This window comes from Hyaena hyaena, unplaced genomic scaffold, assembly GCF_003009895.1.
Source record: "Hyaena hyaena isolate Hyena2069 unplaced genomic scaffold, ASM300989v1 scaffold_389, whole genome shotgun sequence".
NCBI classification, from domain to species: Eukaryota; Metazoa; Chordata; class Mammalia; order Carnivora; family Hyaenidae; genus Hyaena; species Hyaena hyaena.
The window spans coordinates 1,433,289-1,460,637 of record NW_024081023.1 but is presented as its reverse complement, the minus strand read 5'-3'; the positions used below and the strand labels follow the sequence as shown (position 1 = coordinate 1,460,637).

The 27,349-nt window shown below is 46.8% G+C and overlaps 1 protein-coding gene and 1 long non-coding RNA gene across 9 annotated transcripts in view; one reads left to right on the top strand and one right to left on the bottom strand.

Annotated features, from left to right (window-relative positions):
• Window positions 1-14,924, bottom strand: part of GMPR (guanosine monophosphate reductase) — a 41,914-nt gene extending 26,990 nt beyond the window's left edge. For 2 of the 4 annotated variants that reach the window (XR_005531620.1, XM_039251502.1), the window contains exons 1-4: window positions 14,181-14,334; window positions 6,121-6,240; window positions 3,407-3,490; window positions 307-480 (exon numbers count right to left, since the gene is read on the bottom strand). Coding sequence is in view for 3 of the 4 variants with exons in the window: in XM_039251502.1 (XP_039107433.1) it covers window positions 307-480; window positions 3,407-3,490; window positions 6,121-6,240; window positions 14,181-14,267 (465 nt within the window). In the remaining variant the exon portion in view is untranslated. Of the gene's footprint in view, window positions 1-306; window positions 481-3,406; window positions 3,491-6,120; window positions 6,241-6,613; window positions 6,736-14,180; window positions 14,335-14,799 lie in introns of those variants that run through there. The other 2 variants (XM_039251504.1, XM_039251503.1) reach the window with 2 other exon arrangements.
• On the top strand, window positions 12,524-25,861 carry LOC120244760. Of its 5 annotated transcripts, XR_005531623.1 has the most exons (6): window positions 12,524-12,540; window positions 13,332-13,584; window positions 18,782-18,836; window positions 22,142-23,593; window positions 24,558-24,628; window positions 24,968-25,861. It is a non-coding gene; the product is annotated as an uncharacterized LOC120244760 (long non-coding RNA). The 5 variants fall into 5 exon arrangements; XR_005531624.1 differs by lacking the exons at window positions 24,558-24,628; window positions 24,968-25,861 and having other exon boundaries at window positions 22,790-24,478; XR_005531621.1 differs by lacking the exons at window positions 24,558-24,628; window positions 24,968-25,861 and having other exon boundaries at window positions 22,142-24,478.
• The last annotated feature ends 1,488 nt before the right edge of the window (window positions 25,862-27,349 follow it).

Sequence of the window (27,349 nt, the reverse complement as noted above, 5' to 3'; positions counted from 1 at the left end):
TTTAGTTAAAGAGGGACACAAACCTCTGATCAAGGGGAGCACATGGTAAGAAAGATGATAGCATTTAGCAGAGATAAAGAGCCAACACCCTGTGACGTTGATATGGATTTTATTTTGTACGGAGAGCCAGTCTGCAGATCTACCATCGCCGCTGCCTCTTCATGATGATTCTCCACTTGTCTCAACAAGAAAGCACCAACCCAGCCACACAGCCACACACACACACACACACACACACACACACACACACACACGGAACAAGCCTCTCTCCGCTCCCCCACCTGGAGAGCACTCTGCCATGCTTACCATAATCGTGTGTTCTGGAAATCTGGCACGCACCAGCTTCACAAATTCCACAAAGTGTTCTGAATACCCATTGGCTACGTCCAGGCAGATGAACTTAACCTGTGGCACGGCTTCTAAGATGCCGCTCATCTTTTCCAGATCGCTCTTCCCGCTGCCGGAACTCACAGCTACATGCTGTACCAAAATAAACGGAGAGGCACAAAACGCGAAGAGTAGTTAGCCATCAAAAGTCAGACCCTGCCCCACCCACTCGCTCCACTGAGCCTGATGTGGAGCTCAAACTCATGAACCACGAGATCATGATTTGAGCTGAGATCAGAGTCCGCCCACCCTGCTGAGCCACCCAGGCGCCCCTCCCGTAAATGCATTGTTAATTATTCAGGAAATCCAGTCCTTGGCTTTTCCTTGATTTCTTCAAGCTGTGTGGAACTCAGCCGTGGAGCTGCGTGTGTGAATTCTCCTGTTCTGGGAGATGAGGAGAGGCAGGAAGAACGAGACGCGGCCAGTCAACACAGGCTTCCTCCTGCCAAAGCCGTGGCCATCCTCCTGAGCATCTTGCATAGGAAGCAGGGGGAGGGGAGATGTCTAAAACTCCTCTGATAAAAGTCCTTCCTTTTTCTGTTTTTAAAGTTTATTTATTTTTAGAGGGGGGGCAGAGAGAGGGATAGAGAGAGTATACCAAGCAGGCTCTGTGCTGCCAGTGCAGAGCCCACCGCGGGGCTCGAACTCACAAACCGTGGGATCATGACCTGAGCCAAAGTTGGACATTTAACGGACTGAACCACCCAGTCGCCCCATCCGTCTTACTTTCTTTTTTACTCCCAATACAATAATATCACAACGTGCAAATTGTAACCTACGCAAAGAGCTGCTAGACTCAGGGTTCCTATTGAAATGGGAAAATGTCCCAACAAGCAAAAACCCATGAGCCTAAAATGATCTTTTCCAACTGCACCTGTCCCTGTTCACATCTGGAGCCGCTACACGCTCCTGGGGGACACCCTCTCCCCAACCTCCACAGCACTGATGCTCTCCCGCCCACCCCCTGCTCCTGTGAAAATCTGCTCTTGGTGGGGGGGGGGGGGGGGCGGAGAATGTGTTTTTAATAATTTATGCCTCAGTGCCACTAGGCCATGGGATTGTGCCCTGAGTCGGCATCTCTCCTTTTATAAGAATATTTATATTTTATGTCACTCGTCTAAGCCAGAAGTCGCAGATGGGGGACCTACCTGCATATCCTCCGTGATTGCCCCCAAATCACAACAATGTAGTGACAACCCAGACACCGAGCGTAAACAGCCTGGGCACTTGATACATTTTCTCGTTCTCTGTGTTGGCACCAGTTTTCGCTGCTGCTGACATTCTGACCAGCCGAGACCCTACTGTCCCTCCCACGAGGGCAACACTACCTTTCCCATTTTCCCCTTCGTTGCTGTTCAAGTTTGGCAAGCGGGACTCAAGATCGGTCCATCTCTCTCAGCGTTACCGGGTATTTGACATTTTCCTCTTTTTAATTAGCCTTTAATTTGATGGTGGGGGGCAGGGGCAGAGAAGGAAGCCAAACGATCACAGTGGGTCATGAAGGCCAGGGTGCCAACTTAGAACCCGGGAGTCAGAGGTATGACACACACAAAAAAGAATCATTCCTCTCCGAACTCCTTGCGGAGAAAGGAAGAACGTGGCACAATTATAATTTACTCAAACACAATGCAGGAAAAGCGAAAGACCTGGCAGTAAGCCCAAACTACTGTACCTCCAGAACCACCTTCTCACGAATCAAAATCCACATACAGCACAGCGGAGGGGGGAGACCAGCATAAGCTCAAAAGCAGTACCGCATGAAGCCACTTCCCAGCCACACATGATCTGATCACAGAGGAGAGCGTCTCCAATGCAAAGAAATTTCTCTGCTGGCACTGGCCCAGGATGCCAGGTGGCAAGCCAGGTGTGTTACATAATAATAGGGATTTTTCTTCTTTCCAAACTGCCTTTTTTTTTTTTAATAACAGCTTTATTGAGATATAATTACATACCTCACAGCTCACCCAGTCAGAGAGCACAGGCGAAGAGTGTTTGGTGTATTCAGAGTCATGTATCCGCCATCACAATTTTAAAACATGTGTCCCCCCCAAAATGGCAGTCACTCCCACGCACGTTAGCCCTCAGCCTCGAATCTCCCCCTTGCCCCATCAGCCTTAGGCAACCACCAAAATCTACTTTGTCCCCCTAGGTTGGCCTGGTTTGCCATTTCGTGTAAACAGACACAGATTTTCATGTCTGGCTTTTTCACTCAGCAGAATGTTTTCAAGGTTCATCCGTGTTGTGGCATATGAGTGAGGACTCCACTCCTTTTGACAGATGAATAAATAGTCCATGGTATGGACGTAACAGGTTTTGTGTATTCATGCATCAGTTCACGGACACTTGGGTGATTTCCACCTCTAGGCTCTTACGAATAACGCCGCTACAAACACCTGGGTCCAGGCTTCCGTGTGGCCACAGGTTTTTCTATCTGTGAGGTCTCTACCTAGAAACAGAATTGCTGGGTCACATGGTAACTCGGATGTCTAACCTTCTGAGCAACTGCCAAACCAATTTCCAAAGCAACCGCCCCAGTCTACATTCCCATCAGCAAGGCGGGAGGGTTCCACTTTCCTCACATCCACGCCAACTCTCATTAGTATCTGTCTGTTTGATTACAGCCATCCTCACAGGCATATTGTTTATTCCACTCCAAAACAACTTGTTATAATTAGATGTTTTCCCTCCAGCCAGAAGGACTGCTCAGACCGGACGGGCCCCTGCCACAGGCTCTCATGACATAACACGTAACGTTTCGTGGGCAAAACAAATGAACAGATATTCCTGTTAGGGGCAGCCTAACGTTTTCCAAACAGGCTACGGGCAGATTTTCTTGGCAAGTTCCTGACAAGGATGAAGGGCAGGGGCGCGCTACTTACCGCCTTTCCCCAGCTCTCTCTAAGGACTCCGCATGTCTGTCTGCTGCTTGATTCCAATCCCTTTGACTACCCTGAGGTCCGTCTCACCCCCCTCCCCACCCGCACAAGCAATGTCATTTATAACCAGAGTGTAGTCTTACCGGCAGACACTCGGGGTGATTAGCAGCAAACAGCTTCCATTCATCCAGGGTGTAGTGCTTATGAATCGCTGTGAACATGGAGTGCTAGGGAACAAAACAGCACGGTCAGCTCCAGAAGTCACTCAAGCCACCTCTCCTGCCTCCTGGTGGCAGGGGTGACCCCCCAACACAAAAGCATTAGGCGCTCCTGATGTTCACGCTTAATGTGCTTCAAATATGCGAAGAGCCAAAAAACAGACAAGGTGTAACCGAGTGAAATCACAAAACCATGTTTTCCATTCTGATCCGATCAGACAACACTGCCTTCCGGACTCAGGAGGCCCTGCCCGGAGGCTGGGAGGGAGGGAGAAGGAGAGTTCTCAGGGCCCTATCCAGGCCCACCGCCTGAGTCCGGCACAGAGAAGGGGACAGCAAGGGCCTTAGCCTAAAGGCTGCCGGAGGGCCACCTGCTGCTTAGCCAACCCAAAAGAACCTCAACTTACACCTGAAAGCTTTTCTTTGTGTTCACGATCTAAACATGGCTTGCTAAAAAAGCTAAACTCAACAGGCAGTTGGTATTTTTGAGCGAGGGCGGGAGGGAGGGAATTCTACAATGTATAATCCCAAATCTAGGGACTTTCAACCAATCTGACATCGACACTTCGCACAGAAGCACTCTGCACGCCACTTCACGTCATTTGCCTCTTTGAACAACCTCATACGGTAATACTGGCTTTGCGGACAGAAAGGGGGCTTAAGAAATTTAACCGCTGGTTGGCCAAATGGGGGCAAAGGCCAGAATCAAACTCCCTATCGGACTGCAGAGCTCAGGTTCCTTCTCCCCCATCAAGATCCTTTCCTCGGGGCACCTGGGTGGCTCAGTTGGTTAGGCGTCCGACTTCGGGTCAGGTCATGATCCTACAGTCTGTGGGTTCGAGCCCCACGTCGAGCTCTGTGCTGACAGCTCAGAGCCTGGAGCCTGCTTCAGATTCTGTCTCCCTCTCTCTCTGACCCTCCCCCACTCGCTTTCGTCTCTGTCTCTCAAAATAAAGACTTAAAAAAAAAAAAGATCCTTTCCTCACTCCCCTGGGTTTATTTCCCCCTCTATGATTTCCCATTCTAAAATTCCGTGGCTTTATTAACTCACACTATCTCAGTGGATTCTAGAAACAGAAAGTTCATGGTACCCACACACGGTTTCAATGTACGCTGCTTCGCTGTATTCGCAGCATACACGGTCTCAATAATGGCGAGTTCTTCCTGCGAAAACGGGCAGGGCACAGCAGGCTCTATGGTTTTCATGGACTAGTGATCTGATATGTGAATTAATCAGGATTACTTATTCTCCCTGATCCCACCCACTTTTATACTAATACATAATTCATAAGCAGCAATGGCTGATCACAGAGCAGAGCAAGGAAAAGACAAGGGGGGAAAAAAACCACCAATTTCTTTAGCAATTAATTCACTAGCCTCCGGGTCGAAGCTCGGTGGGGGCTGAATACAACTGATCGTGGAGTCAGACAGACCACCCCTACTCCACTTTTTGAATTCATAATTTGTTTGAAAATCTTCCTTCTAATCACTGGCTAATAATGAATCCTAACACCTCCTGAGGTTTGACTTGCTGCCCACAGCGAGAAGCTCTTTCAACTAATTGGATTTATCTTTTCCCTTGGCAGGCATTATCAATGGGGATAGACACACACACTCTGCACAACAGAAGCAAACATTTCACATGTTGGATGAATAAGGTGTGTCGCAGCTCGGACAGAGCCGTGTGGGACAAAGGTCCTGCCCACATATGGTTTTTCCTTTATTTCTCCTAAGGCCAGGGAATTCGCTATCCCTTTATAGGAAATGACACCGGTTAACTGGCTAAAAGGGACCCTGAGCTTCTATTGTTATCTGTCCTTTTGAGTTGGGAGGCAAATCCCTTATTCCAGAGTCCGTCTGGGTTTGAATCTTGGCTCTGTCTGTCTCTACCCGACTGAAAGCCCGGAGTCAAGTGACCTCTCCTCTTCCTCTCTGCCTCAGTGTCCTCATCAGGAAAAAGGAACCCACCTGGAGGGGCCATAACAACTGGCTGGCACATAAGTGCTCCGTAAATGTTTTTGTACAGAATTAGGTAATAAATGCTATCCCCCAGGCTGCATACAAAGGCAGGTCTGCTTTAATTTATTTTATTTTTTTTTTAATATTTATTTTTGTGAGAGCACAAGCTGGGGAGGGGCGGAGAGAGAGGGGACAGGGGATCCGAAGCAGGCTTGCATTGACAGGCTGACCACAGCAGCGAGCCAGACGCGGGGCTTGAACTCGGGAACTGTGAGATCATGACCTGAGCCGAAGTCAGACGTTCAGCCAACTGAGCCACCCAGGCGCCCCCCGCCTCAATTTTAAAGGAAAGGTCACTCTTCTATAATATGACACTAGCCTAACTTGATAATATCTCTAGTTTCTAAAACCACCATGAGCATTTCCAAGGAAGAAACGGGTGCAGACCTAAACCATCTCCTTGAATGTCAAGTCCAGACTCTGTCCATCTTCTGACTGAAAAGAAAGGAAAGGAAGTACCTCCCAGCAGCCATCAGACTCAGAACCGAATAGTTCGGCCACAGTGAATGGCCCGAAATGTCTCAGTTTTCTCCTCTTCTTTGTGTCCGAGCAAGTCCAGGATGGGCTCCTGACCACCTGCCCAGGATGAGCAGCAGAGGGAAGAAAGCCCGCCATCCTACCTGTGACATCACCGCTGCCATCTCGAATGTCCCCACGGTGTCCATGTTGGCCACAATGATGGGGATCCCTGAGTAGGTCTGCTTCGAGTTCCGAAATGTGAACGTTCGCTCAAGATCCACCTAATTGGCGAAAAGGGAAAAGGAACAATTTGCTCTTTAAGTGTCTTGTGAAGAATTTCCAGAGTTTGGAAGCAAGGGCGTAGAACAAAAAGCAAGTGCATGTCCCTCGGTCCCTTGGTCTCCTAGGGGCTGTGCCACATGTTCCCAAACCAGGAGAGTCCTGAGGAGTCAAACCAACCAGGCGGCCGTCCAGGGACAAAGCCGATGCAGCACAAGGCACTGGGGGTCTGTCACCAAACCAATCCTCGGAGTCGGAAGCTCTTCTCCTTCAGCTCTGCTCCCAAGCCACTGTCTGCCGCCTTCTGTCCCCCTTCTGTCCCCAGCCCGATCCATCTTGGCCCTAAACACCCGCGTGCATGCTGTCTTTTCCCACCTGCAGGCGCCGGAGGGACCTTTCCCCTTCTGGGAAAATCAGCTCCATCCACGCTTCCCTGCCAGGCATGACTTTCCCTTTAAGTCTTCCCCACGGAGAGAAGCAGACACTCCAAACTGCAAACCAGAATCCCTTAACCCGTCCACCTGCGGGCTGCTCTGTAATTGTGAGCATCCTTCAAAGAGCTGCAAGGAAGTACAGGGAGCAGGTGTTTGACATGCAAATGGTGGGGGGAGGGCCCTCCGATTCTCCTGTCTCTCCAGCTGCAGGGCCCTGGCTGTGAAGCCAGCTGTCGGGAACCCAGGAGAGCTAAGCCTTGACGGGGGGGCGAAGCAAAAGTCGTGTGCTGGGGCCAGGCAGGCGCCAAGAGCTAGCCGACTCCGAACCACGTCTCTGACCCACGCAGATGCAAGGCCTGCCTGCTGGCGGGTCCATCCTTCAGCCTTTTCCTGCCCCTCCTACCACAGGAAGGCCGCCCCCTGCAGGCTGCAGTGCCTGGTTTCTGGCCCGGTGCAGCCAGTGCAGAAACTGAGTGGGAGCGCGCACGATGGTGCGGGACTTGGAGGAGGGCCTGTGTCACAAGGCCTCTGGCTGGGCCTGCACGGCCTCGGGTCCCGCTTTCGGGGAGTGACCTCCTCCCCTCTGGAAGCCCCTTTTCACTGCTGCCCAGCTCTGGGGCGCCTCGACATCTCATGAGGCGTCTCAGCTGAGTTCGGAGATCTTGCCTTACACTTCCTGTTCTGCATATTCAGCATGGTTTGTTTCCCGGGCTGGACCTCGAGGGACCTGCGATCATCCTGAAAGTGGGTGCCTCCCCCAGGAGAACCGGCAGGAGACCCACAGGTGTGGCTCTTTGGTCTCTGAAATAATTCCAGCCGACATTAATCCTGCGTGGACCAGCAGTAACATATACTTATATGAATGTATCTGCATAGATCAGCAGCAATCATTCCCTACCGTGGTTTATCTAGTTCCTTCTCTTACCCCTTTTCATTTGAAGTTTGTTTTAAGTTTATTCATTTATTGAGAGAGAGAGAGAGAGAAGTGGGAGAGAAGCAGAGAGGAAGGGAGAGAGAGAATCCCAAGCAGGCTCCACGCTGTCAGCACAGAGCTGGACACGGGGCTCTCGAACTCACAAACCATGAGATCATGACCTAAGCTGAAACCAAGGGTCTGATGCTTCACCCGCGGAACCCCCAGGTGCCCCAAGGCAACCTTCATTTTGCGATCAACGTGTCAAAAAACACCACGGGACACCTCGGTTAGCCTTTCTTGCTTGCTCTCTACAAGGCTCCCAGAAGGCTTCCTGGGTGAATGGTGTCCTAGGCACGTCCGCACTGGCCCCAAACAGCAGGGCTGGGGGGAAATGAGACGCAGGAACTCCCTGAGCAGGTGCGGCAGCTCGTCTCTTTCCCTATTTCCTTCATCATGATCCTTGGCTCAACTTCAGTGAAGAAAGCTAGGTCCACATTCTGAGTGGTAACTGAAGGGGTCTATTAACTGCAACCCTCTGTGCTAATGGCACTCTACCATTCCGGCTTGGCAGGCTTAACATAGTCAGAATTCCTTGGTCTCAAATTACTCATGCTCCTCCCAAGACTGATGGGGAGAGCAGCTACAGGGGAGGCCAGCTGAGTTCACAATGGGTTTTTTTCTGGGCACCCCAAGGCCTAATATTAGCGGTATGGAAAAAATAGAGTTCTCCCTGGAAAAAGGTCAGCCTTGACAGTGAACTCCTGCCCTTATTCCTCGTCTTCCTATGGTAGATTGCGCACAATCCTTAATTCTGAGAATGAGAAATAACATTATCTTCCCCAAGTAAAAATAAACTATTGAGAGTACATGAAAATAAAAGCCTCTGCTGAGCGAAGGAAAACAATCAACAAAACGAAAAGGCAACTTAGGGAATGGAAGAAGATATTTGCAAGTGACATATTCGATAAAGGGTTAGTATCCAAAATATATCAAGGACTCATACAACCCAATACCCATAAAAAGAAGAATCCTATTAAAAATGGGCAGAGAACCTGAATAGACATTTTCCTAATGGCAGACGGCCAAGAGACACTCATCATCACTCATTATCAGGGAAACACAAATCAAAACTACAGAAAAATGCAAATCAAAACTACAATGAGATATTACCTCACATCTGTTGGAAGGGCTCAAATAAAAAAGACAAAAAACAACAGGTGTTGGTGAGGATGTGGAGGAAAAGGAACCCTCCCGCGCTGTTGGGGGTAATGCAAACTCATGCAGCCACTCGGGAAAACAGTGACGAGGTTCCTCAAAAAGTTAAAAATAGAGCTACCCTAAGATCCAGCAATTGCACTACCGGGTATTTACCCAAAAAATACAAAAACACTAAGTCAAAGGGATACATGCACTGTAATGTTTATAACAGCGGTATTTACAGTGGCCAAACTATGGAAACAGCCAAACTATCCATCAGCTGATGAATGGATACAGAAGATGTGGTATATAGACACAATGGAATATTATTCAGCCATGTAAAAGAATGAAATCTTGCCATTTGCAACAACATGGATGGAGCTAGGGAGTATTATGCTGGGTGAAGTAAGACAGTAAGAAAGAGAAAGACAAATACCATACACTTTCACTCATATGTGGAATTTAAGAAACAAAACAAATAAACAAAGGCAAAGTGGGGGGGGAGTGGAGAGAGAAACCAAGAAAGAGACTTAACTGTAGAGAACAAACTGATGGTTACCAGAGGGGAGGTAGGAGGGGGGATGGGTTACATAGGTGATGGGGATTAAGGAGGGCACTTGCTGTGATGAGCCCTGGGTGACATATGGAAGTGTTGAATTACCATATTGAACACTTGAAACTAACATTAATTATACTCTATGTTAACTATACTAGAATTAAAATTTTTTCAGTAAAAATAAATTTTTAAAAAAAGCTTTTGATTATCTTCCCCAATCTTACCCACACAAACAAAAAGACACACACACACACACACACACACACACACACACACACAAAAATACACCTGTTGTTCACTAAGAGAAATAGATATTTTAAATACTCTAGCCTCCTGGCACCTCCAAATCCCCACTCTGATTTGCCTGATTTGCAAGCAACATAAAGTAATGAACTATCCCTCCTCTACCTCCAAACTACATGTTTCTCCTGCCCTTTAAACACAACCTCATTAAAGTCAGTCCTACAGCCCAACATTTGGGGACGAAAAGCACAAAGGGAGGCCCACCGACCACATTTCTAAATATCTCAACGTTATGGTCAAGTTGACGGGCTTCTACCTAAGTATAAGCCTTCTACACGGGGTCCGATCCTTCCACCTTGACAAACATTAGTGACCTGGAAAGTGCCAGGACATATAGTGTCATGGGGAGCCAGCCCCTGGCCTCCAGTCCACACCCTCTTCCCGTCCCACCCAAATCTTGATGTACACACACAGACCCCCCCGGTCTGCACATGAAGCTCCGTGCACACACACATCCATTGTCACACACAGCTGCCACTTGGCCTCTCTCTTGAGGGAGAAGGTGAGCACACCTGCTTCGCGCCAGGTCCTTGGGAAAACACATCCTGGGAAAGGGCCCTTCCTGCAAGCCTTGGAATTAGCCTGCAGCCCTTTGGGCAAGGAATTCCAGGATTCCGAGTCCCTGGAACATGGCCTCCATGAAAAGGCATGACGCTGTGGCCCTGTCCAGTGAGGAGGGGGCAGAGAAGCAGAGGTAGGGTGTGGGGCAGGGGCCTCTTGCCCAGATCTATAGGCAATTGTCTCATGAAATAAGTGTATCCATAACCCGTCTCACCTAGAAATGGTAAGTCGACAGAGACAATCCCTCTTATCTATATAGTTCTAGTGAGTGGCTCAAAAATGTGGAATAAATTAATGATGTTGTGCCTTGGCCCCTCCCCCCAGCCTTTCTCAGGGCAATGCTTGGCGGGCCCCAGCCCAGCTCTGTGGGATGTGTTCCATCCCTTGCAGGACTGCGAGAAGCCTGTGCAGCTATATATCAACAGAGAGCCGTGGGGTTCTCCAAATGGGAAAGTCCCCCATGGCTAGCCCAGCATTCTCTGTGTGCACATGAGCATCAGCCCAGGAGGGCTTCCAAAATGCATACGCCCAAGCCACTCCACACTTAGTGAGAACCTTTGTGCCAGAGACAGTGTGTGTCGTTTGGAGTGTGTCCCGAGGTGATTCTGAAGCAGCCGTTAACGATTCTATTCGCACCCTCTAATTTTACAGAGCAAAATTTGAGAGAGGCTGCTACGGTTTGAGCTGCGTCTCCCGAAAAGATAAAAGATGATCTGTAATAAGGTCTTGGCCGACGATCAAGGGAAGATGAGGTCAGTAGGGCAGAGCCGCATCCCAACAGGACTGATGTTCTCAAAATGGGAAAAGCTGGACACAGACGCGCAGAAGGGGAGTCCATGCTGCAGAGGTGAAGGCAGAGATGGGAAGGACGCCTCTCCACGCCAAGGAGCACCAAGATTGTGTGCAAACAACCAGAAAACAGGAGAGAGAAATGTAACAGACCCCCCTTCACAGCACTCAGAAGGATCCTGGACATTTGGTCCTATGGACATTTTGATCCTATGGACATTTTGATCCTATGGACATTTTGATCTGAGGCTCCTAGCTTCCCGGGCTGGGAGACAATCAATTTCTAATGCGTAAGCCACATACTTCAATGGTCTTTTGCTACAGCTGCTCTGGGAAACAAACATAGAGCCAAGGTACTGAAGTACACAGCAATGCCCACAGCCCTCAACTAAAATTCAGGTCAGCTTGCTCCCAGCCAGTCTCTCCACTGCCATGCTCTGATTCCCTGTGGGCCAACGTGCTGTGGCCCCCCGAGGCTTGACCAGACCCTCCTGGATCGGGTCTGCCTCTCCCTGGACCATGGATGGAATGAATCACTAGTGAGTTTTAAGAGAAGACTGGATTCTCTACTGCAAATTTCTTCATGGCCTGACTTCCAAAGTCATGGCTGTGTCAGTACCTTCGTTTTTGTTTTTTTTAATCTTATCCTCGCTTAAGGGCTCAGGTGGGACATCAGAGCCAGGAATGGGTCTTCGGGAAGAAGAACTGCTCTCGGAGTCAAGGGATGTCAGGACGTCCCCAGTGCATCAAATAAAGGCAAAGTTCATGCCTACATGTGACTTCCTTTGAAGGGATTACCCAAATGCCCCCCGAGTAGCCCTGTGGGACTTTATTCTCGTGTACCAAGGGCTCGTGAAGACATGAATAAATGCAAAGAGGGGACAGTTGAGAGATGACTGCCTGTCTGGCGTAATCACGGGAAGGCCCCCTGGGCCACCTCCACTTGGACCGTTTGCCTCTGGGAGCCGACCTCAAATCCATTTTATGTTACATTTGCGGAAATGACCTTACAGGAATACTAGAATGTCTAAGTGGGCGATCACTTGTCTTTCTCTCCATTTTCTGCTCACTGCCTGATATCCATCACCGGGCCTGGCTCTTAGCAAAAAACCGTTGCCTTGATAAATCTTGTCAGGAGTCAAAACTCCCATCCCAGCCAGCCTCTGCTCTCGGGTTAGGCTCAAAGACCGTCATTGACCGCTTTCAAATTTGTTTCAAATTTGCCTGCAAGAGGGGCACGCCATATCTGACGGCACAATGAGAAGTTTTTAACTCCCTGTAAGAAATTTCAGGCATCCACAAGCAAACTGAGAAAACACTGAGAGGGAATTAGAAGCCTACTTAGATCTAGGGCTAACTAGACGCCTCAACGTCAACTAACGCAGGCAGATTATGGGGCGCAGCCAGCCAGGCGCCTACACGATTAGGGGAACCAACTGGAAAGGCAATTCCAGTTAACTTAGGTGTCCGTGCCCAGAGCTGGCAAACTCCCACAGAAACGGACCTGTGAAAACATTTCCCAAGGGCACAGTGTTCTCACTGCAATGTGGACATGTAGATTGCAAGGTGTCCCTGGAAACCGGGACATTAAATGGTTTCCATCAGCTCAAAGTATGAAACCAACCGATGCAGGACATTCTACTCTTCTCTGGAAAAGAGTAATTCATCCTATTACATCAATTCTAAACGTTCTACCTTCTGGAGGTGTTTCCTGGCTCAGAAGACACGCATCAGAGAACCTTGTTTTAAATATACATTTTGCCTGATAATAAGTTTCTCTCTCCTGAGTGAATTCTGGACAAATCGTCAAAGAACGTTGAGGCCACCGCTTTCTCTGTCTGCCCGGATTCGCCACCTCCTGTGTCTCGTTCTGGCCTTAGTTGTTGGCTACCTGTCACCCAAACTATTTGCGTCTCTTTCAAAAGTCGGCCGGGCTCTTTCAGCACTTTTAAGGACATGTTGAGGGACAGGAAGAGGGTGGTCCCATCTGGGATGATAAGGGCTATAACCAATCCTGGCTTCTTGCAGTCCCATCCAGTCCCACCTCTCTGGGGTCCAGCTGCCAACCCTCCTGCTTGAAAAGGTGACTCTGGTCACTGGCTAAACCAGGCCACTTCCTTAATCCAAACAAGCCCTCGGCTGGCAACAGCGGGCACTACAGTTAGGCCTGGGCGCGGGCACCGGCAGGCGGCCGAGTTCGAGCGAGAGGATTTATTTATGGTCTTGTGGAGGGGAGCGTTTGGAAGAATGTTCTGGCTCTGCCTCCTCCTGTTTACTCCTGCTGCGGCCCCCACCTCCTGATGGAGTCACTTCCTCACCTCCGTCTCCAGCTCTCAGGAGACCAGGCAAAGCCAAGGTCCCCAGCACACCCTCCGCGCGGGGACTCTTCCCGTGCAATTAGTTTATCCTTCAGGCTGTGACCTTTCCCAGCGCCAGCTGAGGCACTCTCACTTGGGGCCCTGTCCAATCTTTGATCTCGGCGACACAGAACCAGCGAAACTGCCCAGGGTGCCCAACTGGCCTCTCACCCCCACGCCTGTGCCCCGGTGTCTTCTGCTTCCCTAGGACGGGGCCGGACTGCGGCTGTCCGGTAAGTAAAGTGTCACCGGGCAGCAGCACCGCTCCCAGCAAGGTCACCGAAACGTGGAAAGTAAACCCTGAACTTCTGCTGCCCTGGAATCTGCCCGGTTTTCAGACATTTTTTTTAAAACATTCCATGGCTGGGGCGGATACTAACGCAGCAGTCGGTTCTCCGCACTGAGAGGCAGTGCCAAAATCACAAAGCTCGTCGCTGTCGTCCTCTGCTGTACACTGGGGCTCCACTCTGTCGCTTCGGCCCTATGCGCACGGCTCCGACCGCCCTCCCCTTCTTTCTAAGCTGGCCGCGTATCTTTGTTCCCCTGTGGTCCGGTCCCCTGTGTACTTCCCCAGCCCACTCGGCCGACGTCTGGAGAAGCCGACGCCGGAGCTGGGTCCCTTAAAGACACCTCCAGTCCCGCCCGGGAACCGGCCGGCTTTCCCCCCTCTCGGCGGATGCGGAGGGCGGGGGGCTCAGCATCCCGTCCGTCAACACGCACCCCGAGAAGCCGGCTGGGTTAGTGCACCCCCCTCCCTCCACCGCCCTCCCGCACCCCGGCTACCCGGAAAACAAATCCCACCCTCACTGCGGCTTTCGAAGGGGCCCACCTCGGCTCGGCTCCTGAGACTGCTTCGCTTGGGTCGGAGCAGGACATCCTTAAAGTCCAGCTTGAGGTCTGCATCTATGCGGGGCATGGTGCAGATCGGCGCGCGGAGGCGAGCCCGGCTACACCGCGCGGCTCTTCCCTGCGGCTCTCGCGCCGGGCCGTGGGGGGGGGGGGGGGCGGCCCGGGCGTGGGGGGCGTGAGGCGGGGATGCGGGGGCGGGGCGAGAGGCGGAGCGGGGCCGGGCGAGCGGTGGGGGAGTGGGCGGGGCGGAGGGAAATAAAGGGCGGGGCGGAGCTTTCGGGGGCGGGGCGAGAGGCGGAGCGGGGCCGGACGAGCGGTGGGAGAGTGGGCGGGGCGGAGGGAAATAAAGGGCGGGGCGGGGCTTTCGGGGGCGGGGCGAGAGGCGGGGCGTGGGCGGGGCGAGATGTGGGGCGGGGCGTGCGGGGGCGGTGCCGCCCCCGTGTGGCTGCTAGCTCGCCAGGAGGCGCGCACCTTGCGCCCTAAGGCCTAGGGAAGTGGCAGTCGCGCTCGTCCCGCCCTCGCGCTCCCTGCGTCCGCCCCCCCTCCGGCTCTGGGCAGTGGTGCGGAGGAGGAAGGGGGACGGCGGGGTAGGGACTGACCAGTGCCTCACAAGTTGGCCAGCGTGACGTTTTTAACAAATCTTCCTCGCTCCCGCTTACAGACTTGTTCCTTGCGGTGATCGAATTGGCGGGGGTCGGTCGGGAAGGGCGGGGGAATGCCGATCGTCCCGTGGGTCACCGAGGCCCCCTCCCCCCTCCCCCCCAGAGGGAGGAGACGTGGCCTGTGACCGCTTCACTTGAGGGAAAACGCCACTCCCTGGGAGGTTTCGCTTCTTTCTCCAATTTCAAGCCCGGTGTTGCCATCAAGTGCTGACTCAGACCTCTGGCATGCCAAAGAGTGAGTCCTGGGGAAGTTGGTTAGAACTGAGGAGAAGATGGTGGGCAGGTCAATCTATTTGGCAACACCCGGAATGAAGCCGTTTTTGTATCCCCTTTGGATTTCAGGGGTATGTTTGTTATAGTCAGAGCAGATGCTGGACTTTGAGGGACCTGACTCCCCTCTGAGGGCTGCCTCTCATGTCAGGTTATTTTTAATTCACTTGTTGACTTGACTGTGGGGAGCCTTTATTATGCATTGCTGATGTGCTTAAATGCTAGGGCTGCACCTTCTGAGTCACTAGGGAGGATCACATTGACTTGCCCATGGTTGCCTTAAAGTTAAATATAAATCGCTCAGTCCTTATAACTTACTGCAATCTTAACTAAGGCTGCTTTTGCCCTGAGACCTTGCTCGGCCTGGGGGGTGGGGGTAAAAACCTGACCCCCCACTGCTTGCTAGCTGCCAGAACTTGGGGAGTCATTTATTTCTTTAAACCTCAGTTTTTTAATAGGTTAAAAGAGAAAGAAGACATTTGGTGTTGTCATCTCCGACTTTTGTGAGAATAAAGTGTGGGGGGGGGGCATGTATTTGCACACACAGGACACACACACACACAGTTTATGTACCCTGAATTATTGAATCCCTATATTGTACACCTGAAGCTATAATGTAACGCTGCCTGTTAACTAACTGGAATCAAAATAAAAACTTCAAAAAAAATAAATCAAGTGTGATTACACAGGCAAAAAGAAATGTATGTCGCCTAGTGGCTCAGTAAACGGGAGCTATTTAAGGTTACCTGTTACATTATGTGCCTTCTGCTGTCTAGACTCTAAGTAGATTGCTAACTGCACAAGGCGGGAATCATCTTTCACTTTCTTGCAATTGTCTGCAGCCTCCTTCTGTTCGCAGTGAACTCATGTTTGGTGTGGCTGACCGGAAAGATACATCCCAGCATTCATTTAGCACAAATGTCTGCAAACTACAAAGGCCTTCACCAATCCCACTTGCTCTTGCTCTCTTTGCCCCATGGGAAGTTTTTGAAGTTTCAGGGAAGGAAATGAAAGTTATCAGGGAGAGAATGAAAGTAACCATAATTGGTTGGGCCAACGAAATTTTTATGGCCCTTGTCAAACCGCTGAGAGCCAGGCAGATGGGCTACTTATTCCAAAATAGTAAAAAGGAACCTAATCTAAGAACCCAATCTGGGGGCACCTGGGTGACTTTGTCAGTTAACCGTCCCACTCAAGCTCAGCTCAGGTCATGATCTCAGTTTGTGAGTTTAAGCCCTGGGTCGGAGTCTGCTCTGTGTCAGCATGGATCCTGCTTGGAATTTTCTCCCTTTCTCTCTGCCTTTCCTCTCTCTCTCTCTCTCTCTCTCTCTCAAAAGAAGTAAATAAACTTAAAAAATAAAATAATAAAAAAGCCTCATCTGATCATGAGTTTCAAATTAAAAACCAAAATAAGGGGTGCTTGACTGACTCAGTTGGAGAGCATATGACTTTTTTTTCTTTTTTTAGTATATGTGCTGCTGAAGCGAGCACGAGCATGTGACTCAATCTCAGGATTGTGAGTTCAAGCCCTGTGTTGGTGTAGAGGTTACTTAAAAATCTTAAAAAAGTAAAAAAATAAAATAAATCAATACCAAAATAAAATATAATTACTGTATAGTATGGTTATTTAAAATCATTCTCCCAGGGTGCCTGGGCAGCTCAGTCGGTTAAGCGTGGATTTTGGCTCAGGTTGTGATCTCATGGTTCGTGGGTTCGAGCCCCAGGTTGGGCTCTGTGCTGTCAGCTCAGAGCCTGGAGTCTGCTGCGGATTCTGTGTCTCCCTCTCTCTTTGCTCCTCCCCTGTTCACGCTCTGTCTCTCTCTGTCTCTGAACAATAAATAAACGTTAAAAAAATTTAGACATAATCTAAAAATAGAAAAATAAAATTGTCCTCCCAAAAGCAAACAAACAAACAAAAAACCGAAAACCCTAACTTTGTTAAGCATCTGCTCCCCGAGCACAGTATAGAGGTATGTGGAGGCTTTATATTTGTTGTTACCTACATTGTCTTAAGGGAAAAGCATCCTTACCTTGAGCTTCTTCCTTTTCCCCTGGGGATAGTACTTCTCCTCGCAGCTGCTTGCCCACTCTCTTTCTCTTAGAACAGGGGCAGAAGCTCACTTTACACAGTCCATTCCCTCTCCTGGAATGTTCCATCATACCTGCTTTCTTCTCAGGCACAAAATCTTATTCCTGTAGAGTCAGTGTGACTCCTTGAAACTTCTCCACCAACCTAGACTTCTTAAAAGGTCCATTGCACCTTCTACATAATCCTGCGGTGCATTTCATCTCACTAATAATAACAAAAGTCACCTGTCAGTACAAAGACTTCAAGTAAAGGTTCTAACTCATTAGACAGAAAAATTCATAAGAGATATTCAGAATCCAATCTAACATTCTATTTTCTAAGGGTAGAATGGTACCAAAAAATTAACATGAGAAGACAGCCTCCAAAATTATGTAAAATACAGCCCACGATATTTCTTTATTGACTAATTTAGTTTGCTAATGTTTTGCTAGGGATTTTTGGATATAAATTCATGAAGGACATTAGCCTGTAGTTTTTCTTTCTATTAATGTCTTTATCAGGGGCCTCATAGAATGAACTAGCAAATGTTCCTCACTCTAATTTCTGATTGCAATTAGTTCTTTAAATACTTAATGGAATTAACCAGTGAACTAAAATTATGTTAGATGATTTAGTTTACCAAGTAAACTAAAGTTCAGACTAAGTTTGATTTACTAAGCATTTCTCAAAATTCAAAAATCATTAAAATTAAGTATGAAAAAGTTGGAGAAAATTCAAAATTATGGTATTTAATATTATAGGGGTAAGAAGGAATTTGGGCATATTTTGTGTATCTGAGAAAATCCATACCATTGGATTAACAGAAGAGCCAATCCAAAATGTATAGGTGAGTAACTGATTTGCACTTGAGTTGAAAGCAAAATGTATTAAATTTATGTCAACTGGTGGAACATGTAAGAGAACATGAGTTTTACATACCATATTTTTATAACTTGTTAAATTACTTTGGAAAGCTCAGCCAGCCAGAGAGTTTCCTGCTTTACCACGCACAATAATTGATGGCGACCTTGTGAAATGCACATTATGTCTCAGAGGTCTGCGTGGGATTTTGCGTGTGTTTAACACGCGTAATAATCACTGAGCACCTTATGGACAGGCAGATTTTACTGCTTGGGTGGGGCTAGAGGTTCTACATTTCTAACAAATGCCTCTCTAAAACCAAAGTTCCAGGGACCACACTCTGGAGTAGCCAAGTGGACAATCCAACCCTTCAAACAGAAATCTAATGATTGTATTTATAAAGCGCAGTTTAAGATAGTTGAAAATGCTTAGGTTTGTAAATGGACTGAGTAATAGATATTCAATCTTTTAAAGGTGATTGTTACCATTTGGTAGATGCAGAATAAGATTTTTAAGTAGACTGTATAACCTTAACAAAGAAACAAGATTTTAAATTTGCACTTTGGCTAAATTCAGTAGTATGGTTTTTTTTTTTAAGTCAAAACACCCGAATGGCTATTTCTGAGATCTGCCCTCAGGGACGCAAATAACTCATATATAACCAGTCGTTCCACGGGCGGGACATTGTGCTAAGTGTTCTATGTGTGTTATTTTTTTTAGCTCTTCCGCTCGATGACACTATGGGATGGTTGATATCACTATCTCCTCTTTACAGGTGAGGATATTGAGACTTGTCCAGATTGTAAAGTTAGCTGGGGTAAATCAGCACTCGAATCCAAAGCTTTACTGCCATGCTTCTCCCAGGCTATATTGTCACAACATGTCACACAGTGTCCCCACCACCAGAGATTCTTCACCTTGGGTCCAAAACCCCAAGACGTCCCTAAGTTCAAGGGGTCTGAGAACTTGCGTGGGAAAAGAGTTAGGTCTTTATCGTCACTAACTTCTCATTGAAATTTGGCATCGCCTACGATTGTGAACGCGGGCAACAGACTACGGTTTACGAACACCATCTGGCATAAAGTGTGTGATCCTCTGTGGTGTGAATCAGCGCATGTAGGTTAGTAGGGAAAACAAAAGTGAAGTAGAACCCCAAGGTGGAGAAATGGGAGTTTCTTCGGTAAACACTAGCTCAATTTAAATCTGAACTCAGAATTAAGATAACTGTTCAGGGCCAGAGGAGGTCCAGGCAAACCAGGCACCGAGGGGGGCCTCTCTCTTAGGATCACACAAGGAGTAATGCATCCTTTAATTTTCCTTTTCGGCCCCTGAAACTGCCCCTTCCCAGGAGTGGGATCTGTGTCTCTATTGCTTGTTTATTATTTTTATAAAGGTTTCATTGAGATAGGGTTCATCTACCACACAACTCACTTTTCTAAAGTGCACACATCGGTGATTTTTAGCCTATTCAGAGTTTTGCTATGATCACCACAGTACATTTTAGAACATTTGCATCACCCCAAAAAGAAACGCAGCACCCACTCGCAGCCACTTCCTATTTACTCACTCTGCCCCCATCCCCCATAATTTCAGGCAACCGCCAATTAACTTTCTGTTAGAAAGTTAAAAAGCAGGTTTCTGCTTTCAGCTCTGCAAAAATTCCCTAGTAAGAAAATATACGGGTGCCCAGGTGACTCAGTTGGTTAAGTGCCCAACTCTTGATTTCAGCTCAGGTCATGATCTCACAGTTTGTGAGAATGAGTCCCACATAGGGCTCTACGCTGTCAGTGCAGAGCCTGCTTGGAATTCTGTCTCTCTCTCTCTCTCTCAAAATAAATAAATAAACTCAAAAAAAAGGAAAGAAAATATGAAAAGCTTTAATGTGTGCTTGAAATGAGAGAATCGACAATATACAGAGAACCAAAAAAATTAGTAGTTCAGGAAAGATACTTGGCTGCAAGTTATCAGATTACCAAAATACAGCTAATAAAGATGACATTTCAGTACATTTTCCTTGAAAGAAAAAAGGAAAGAAGGAAAGAAACAAAAAGGAAGTCATTTCTTCTATTCCTTCAGGAAGTCCTTTGACCAACCTTGAGCCTACTGGCTGTTCTAGTTAGCTTATTTAAACATATCAGAGCAAATGAGCGCAAAGTTATTTTTGAAAGCAGAGTTATTATCTGTGTAATTCTTTAAATGTGAACCACTACTGTACACAAGCTGATGTCATATTCTTTTTTTTTTTAATGTTTATTTATTTTTGAGAGAGACAGAGTGGGAGAGGGGGCAGAGAAAGAGAGAGACATAGAACCTGAAGCAGGCTCCAGGCTCTGAGCTGTCAGCACAGAAACTGAAGCAGGGCTTGAACTCACGAACCATGAGACTATGACGTGAGCCAGAGTCAGCCACTTAACCAACTGAGCCACCCAGGTGCCTTCAGATGTCATATAATTTTTTTTTCTTCTTCCTTAAACTCACACATTTTATTTTTGAAATATATATTTCTTTTCTCCCTCGGGGGCCAAGGAAACCTGCTCGAGCTTTCATTTCCACATCTTTTTTTTTTAAATAGTTTATTGTCAAATTAGTTTCCACATAACACTCAGTGCTCATCCCCACAAGTGCCCTCCTCCATGCCCATCCCCCCTCCCCCCCACATCCATCAGTCCTCAGTTTTTGTCAGCTTTCAAGAGTCTCTCATGGTTTGCCTCTCTCCCTTTCCCCCACCATTTCCCCCTTTCTTCTCCCCCTTGTTCCTCAGTTAAGTTCCTCCTAATCCTCCTATACGTGCAAACATATGATATTTGTCCTTCTCTGCCTGACTTATTTCGCTCAGCATAACACCCTCAAGGTCCATCCATGTTGCTACACATGGCCAGATTTCATTGTTTCTCATTGCCATGTAGTATTCCATGGTATAGATAAACCACATCTTGATCCATTCATCTGTTGATGGACACTTAGGCTCTTTCCATGTTTTAGCTATTGTGGAGAGCGCTGCTATGAACATTGGGGTGCATGTCCTCCTATGCATCAGCATTTCTGTATCCCTTGGGTAAATTCCTAGCAGTGCTATTGCTAGGTCATAGGGGAGTTCTAGTGTTAGTTTCCTGAGGAACCTCCACACTGTTTTCCAGAGGGGCTGCACCTGTTTACATTCCCACCAACAGTGTAGGAGGGTGCCCGTTTCTCCACATCCTCGCCAGCATCAGATGTCATATTCTTAAATGAGAAAGCCAATGACAGTTGTAAAAACTTAACAGTAATATTAGCTAGCTTTTGTTGAACAATTACTATGCTGTAGGCATCCTATTAAGTGTTTGTAGTATTTTACATCATTTAATCTGCAAACAGTCTTATGCATTAAATTTACAAATGTGGAAATTGAGGCATATTGATCAATTATGTAATTGGCTTCAAGATAAAGGCAAAGATATGACTGCTCCCAGAGACTCAAATCCTAACCAGTATCCAGACTGCTGCTCGGTGCAGAAATGCTTTATTTATTTATTTTTAATTTTCTTAATGTTATTTATTTTTGAGAGAAAGAGACACAGTGTGAGGGGGGGAGGGGCAGACAGAGAGGGAGACACAGAATCCAAAGCAGGCTCCAGGCTCTGAGCTGTCAGCACAGAGCCTGACATGGGGCTCAAACGCACGAGTGGTGAGACTGTGACCTGAGCTAAAGTCGGACACTTAACCGACTGAGCCACCCAGGAACCTCCAAAAATATCTTATTATTACGAGATCAAAGTAGCAAAAGGAAATGGAAGGAAGGGTAGACAGTAGCACTTTCATGTTATCGGTAGTTTCTGAACACCCACTATGGCCCAGCACCCGTGTTCTTACTCCGAATTGCTGAACTAGACAAATTTAAGAAATAGGGGACAAGGGCGCCTGGGTGGCTCGGTTGGTTGAGCGTCCAACTTCGGCTTAGGTCATGATCCTGAGGTTCGTAGGTTCGAGCCCCGCGTCGGGCTCTGTGCTGACAGCTCAGAGCCTGGAGCCTGCTTCAGATTCTGTGTCTCCCTCTCTCTCTGACCCTCCCCTGCTCATGCTGCCCCTCTCTCTCTCTTTCAGAAATAAATAAAACATTAAAAAAAAAAAAAAAGAAATAGGGGACAGACCCCTTTCACTGGTTTCCAGTTTGGACTTGTCGCTGATCTCAAGTCACTGTGGATGACAGATGTTTCCTTTACTCGGACACACTATTGTGTAGCTGAATATTTCTTTAAAATGCTATTCCACTGTTTCTTTTTCTTTCCCCTGTAAACTATAGATTTTTTTAAGAAGCCAAATGGGGTGCTAAAATACAGCCAGATTTATTCTGGGGCCATCGTTACTCTTAACATATTGGCTCAGGATACCCTGTTATCGATGAAGCCCCACCTCTACATGGTCCTTCTCCTTTCCTGTTCCTCCAAATTTAGATGCTGTGTGTTAGCAAACCAGGTACTACCTTAAATTGTGTCCTGTACAGGAACTCTCTGGGCACCAGCCACCATCACTTCCACATTAGGACTTCTTTGTAGGAGCTTCTCATTGTTCATGGTGGTTACGTTCTGTAGAGAAACTTCAGATTCTGAATTTCCCGACACGGAGCTATTATCCCCAGAGGAAATACGGGGTCAGCTTCTCAAAAACCTGTGGCCACAACATTTTCATGACCGAATCGATATATAACCTTGCTTTATTTGTGTTTCTGTTTAAAAATGCCTCCTTTAATAGCTGGTGCTGATTCATTAACACTGAACTCAAAACCAACAGCCCTGTGTCTCATGCCTAAAAGAAGCTTATGGAAAGTACATATTTGTTCTATAAAACACATCGCAGCCCCGTCATGCTTACAGACACTGGACGGAACTCAGCATTATGCCCGAGGCCATGTTACACAACCACGCCACCAAGAAAAAGCACAAAAATGTCAAAACTGTGGGATTAAATAGACTGCAAAAAAGACACTCGTTCATAGTCTGTGAGCAGAAATAAGAAGGCAAAACATCACCCTGTTCGGCCTCAGCTGGGAACTTGTGAGTTGGGCAAAGCAAATTTTTTGCCTTTCTGCACGTCCCCAGATGACCAAGAAACGTGGTGAGTAATGATATGGGGGCTACAATCAAATGTTGTAAATGCAGAATCTGTGAATACTGAGGATTGATTGGGTTTCTATGCCCTACGGCGTCACGAGTGTCACCTTATTACAGGCATCGACATCAGAGATGTGCTTGGAACCCACCGCAGGTCTCCAACTCCTAGCTCTTCAAGCCAGAAACCCAAGGGGTATTGTTCTGACTACATGACATTTCTCTCTCCCCAAATCACCATTCCTTGGTCAGCTAAGATTCCCAGATGCAAAAGAAAGTCAGAAAAACATCTACTCTGTTTTATTTAAGGACTTGGACTCTCTTCACCCTGCTGCTCAGGGAGTTTGAGAGCAGACATCACCCTGAACTTCCCACCCTCCGTGGTGCCCAGCGCTTTGTGGAGATAAAATGCTTTCGTTGAGAAAGGGCAAGAACACTATCATTGCACGTCAGTTGTATTTATTTGTTTGCTTAAATTCATTTGCTACCTTACCATTGGGTTCCTTTTTCATTATGACTATTTCAGATTGAAGAAAAACCTCCAGAAAATTAACAAGCAAAATGAAACTGTTGCTACTCAACTGTTACTGGCCCAAGGGAGTGGCGATTTCACCCAACCTCTGAGGAACTCTGTTCTCATTTATTTTACTTTAACAAATCTTAGCATTTTGCCATCTCTGATTGGGAAAGTTATTTTTTAAAAGAAGGGAAAAACAAACTCCACTGTGCACCCCACTCATCATCCTTCCTTTACCTCTTTCTCCAAAGCAGTCACTGTACCAAAGTTCACGTGCTTGTATTCGTTGCTACATAGGCACCCACAGTCAGTAGACCTTCAAGCCCATGGTATTTATAGTATTTACAGTACTGTGCAAGGACTTCCACTTGCAATGGAGTCGGAGGATATAAAGCAGAAATCTCACACACGTGCTGTCGGGAAAACAAGACTTCAGGGTTGGGAGGCTGATTTTCCATAAATGCCCAATTTACAGAAAACCGACAATGTTGAAAATTTCATGAGATGATCGAGAGATGGTTTCCAGGCATGACCCTGACCTAGGTCAGGTTGGTCTCACCAAAGAGGCTGAATTGAGCTTTGTTTGTGTGACTGGACTGGTTTTGTTTGCCTGAGGAATTTTCAAAGTTGGTCTCCATTGGCTTTGATTTTTTTTATCAGACTCCAACTGAATTCTTTTCTCTTTGCATCCCCTATCCTTATATACTGCCCACCACAAGCCCTCAATGGGTATGCCTCTAGCTTGCTATAGTTTGCAGATCCTATATCACAATTCCCCTGCTTTTCATGAATAAACTCATCTTTTTTTGACAACTTTGAGCTTGTCATGGCTTCTTTTTTTGGGTTGACAGTATCCTACAGTGTTTTCTTTCTTTTTTCCCTTTTCTGTCAACAGGACTGGTCTAGACTTCCTCGTATCAACCAATGGAGCAAGAAAAGATAATTCTTCATCAGAGGAGGGGCAAGGTATTTTTGAGTAATAATATCTATGGGAGCGCCTGGGTGGCTCAGTCTTTAAGCATCTGACTTCAGCTCAGGTCATGATCTCACAGTTTGTGGGTTCAAGCCCCGAATCTGGCTCTGTGCTGACAGTTAGCTCAGAGCCTGGATCCTGTTTCGGATTCTGTGTCTCCCTCTCTCTCTGACCCTCCCCTGCTCACGCTGTATCTCTCTCTTTCTCAGAAATAAATAAAAACATTTAAAATTTAAAAAATATATTATCTATGATAAGTTTAGCTCTTTTAAAAATGCTTCTTTTATTAATTTTGGGGTTTTTTTCTTTTTTTCTTTTGAAAAATTATAAAGCTGCAGAGAAGCTGAAAAATTGTGCAGGGACTACTTGTATAAACCTCATTGAGATTCACCACTTGTTCACATTTGGTATTTTATTTACCTCTAATATATATTGTAATGGGCTGAATGATGTCCCTCTTAAATTCATTTGTGGAAGTCCTAACCCCTGGCACCTCAGAATATGATTGTATTTAGGCCTAGGTCTTTAAGGAAGTCATCAAGTTAAAATGAAGCTAGTAGGGAGGGCCCCAATCCAATAGTAACTGTCCTTCTAAGAGGAAATTAGAGAAAGACACAGAGGAAAACTGATGTGAAGACACAGGGAGAAGATGGCCATCTCCAAGCCAAGAAGAGAGGCTTCAGAAGAAATTGAAGGATTTCAGAACGAGTGCCCTCAAAGTGTGTCACCTTGACATGTGGACTATGTTTGAGCTGAAGGCAATCAAGGCCTGGCAGGCTTAAGAAAACCTTTTCCCCTTCCTGTAAGTACCTAGAAGAATTTAACTTGGGGGTCTTTCCCAGAATACGATTTTTACCAGAGGTGAATTTTATCTGGCAGGGCAGACATTTAATTACCAAACATCTGCTTTTCCTCTGGTCCTGTGCATTCCCCTCCCCTTTGAAGCTCCGGGCCCCTACCTCGTTTCTTAGCTCAAGATGGCATATACTCTTTATTTTACCTTTCCGTCTTTGAGTCTCTCATATATATGGGGCTGCCACATGTATGAAATTAAATTTGTTTTCTCCTGTTAACATTTCTAAAGTTAACTTGATTGTTGAACCAGCCAGAGAACTGAAAAGGGTAGAGGAGGAATTTTTCCTCCCTAACAAAACTAACAGTGAGAACACCTGGATCTTGGACTTCAAGTCTTCGGACTATGAGGAAATAAATTGCTATTGTTTAAACCACCCAGTCTGTGGTCTTTTGTTCTGGAATCCTAGAAAACTTACACACACACATACAGATATACACATACATATGGATATATACAAATACATAAATAACCATTTAAAAGTAGATGGCAGGCGTCATGATAGTTTATCCTAAGTATTTCAGCATTCAAGGATCCGAGGGTAAGATCATCCTCTTACATAACCAAAACACCCTTCTCACATTTAAGAAAATTAACATTTATTTTTTTTTAATGTTTTTTATTTATTTCTAGGAGAGAGAGAGAGACAGCGTGAGCAGGGGAGGGTCAGAGAGAGAGGGAGTGACAGACTCTGAAACAGGCTCCAGGCTCTGAGCTGGCAGTCAGCACAGAGCCCGACGCGGGGCTCGAACCCACGAACCGCGAGATCATGACCTAAGCGAAAGTCGGACGCTTAACCGACTAAGCCACCCAGGCGCCCCGAAAATTAACATTTAAACGAAGAATCCCACCTAATGTACTTTCTATATTACATTTCCCCAATTGTCTCAAAATAGATTTTACAGCTATGCTTTGATTTTCTGTTTTGCTTCAAGGTCTGATCAAAGCATATGAATTATGGTTGCCTATCATGCTTTTTTAGTCTCTATTAATTGAGAAGAGTCCCTGTGTCTCTGTTATTTTCTCTCAGGACACCAATGTAGACAGGTCTTCCCATTACTGGTCATGTTAAGTGTCTTCGTTCACTGTGTGTATGTGTGTGTGTGTGTTAAGTTTTTATTTTATAATGATTATAGACTCACAGAAAGTTGCAAAACTAATAGAGAGCACATATACCCTTCACCCAGTTTCTACCTCTGGTTACAGTCCTTGTAGCTATAGCATAATATCGGGGCACCTGGGTAGCTCAGTCGCTTAAGGGTCTGACTCTTGATCTTGGCTCAGGTCATGATCTCATGGTTCATGGGGATTGAGTCCCAAGTCGGGCTCTGTGCTGACAGAGTGGAGCCTGTTTGAGATTCTCTTTTTTTTCTCTCTCCCTGCCCCTCCCCTGCTCACATACACTCTCTTGTCTCGCTCTCAAATATTTTTTAAAAACTATAGGGTAATATCAAAACCTGGAATTTAACATTGTTTGGATAGTTCTGTGTCACTTCATCACATATGTGGATCCCTGTCACCAGCACCACAATCTAGGTACAGGACCGTTCCATCACCGCCAAGATCTCCCCTGTGCTACCTTTTATAATCTTCCCCACTCATTTCAAGAATGTCATCTAAACTGAATCATAGTGTGAGTGTATTTTTAATATGGTTTCTGCTGTTAACAACAGCAAAAATCTTTACCAGGCAAGAAATAAAAGGACCAACCTCTTCCCTGAAGCTGGCTGACTACTTCACTTTAGTTATTAACATATCAACATTTGGCCTCCCTTTTATAGTTGAAAAATACACAATACCCCTTTCTCCCTCACACACATAAACATACACCTTTTCAGAAAGGAGGGAGGCCCTTCCATCT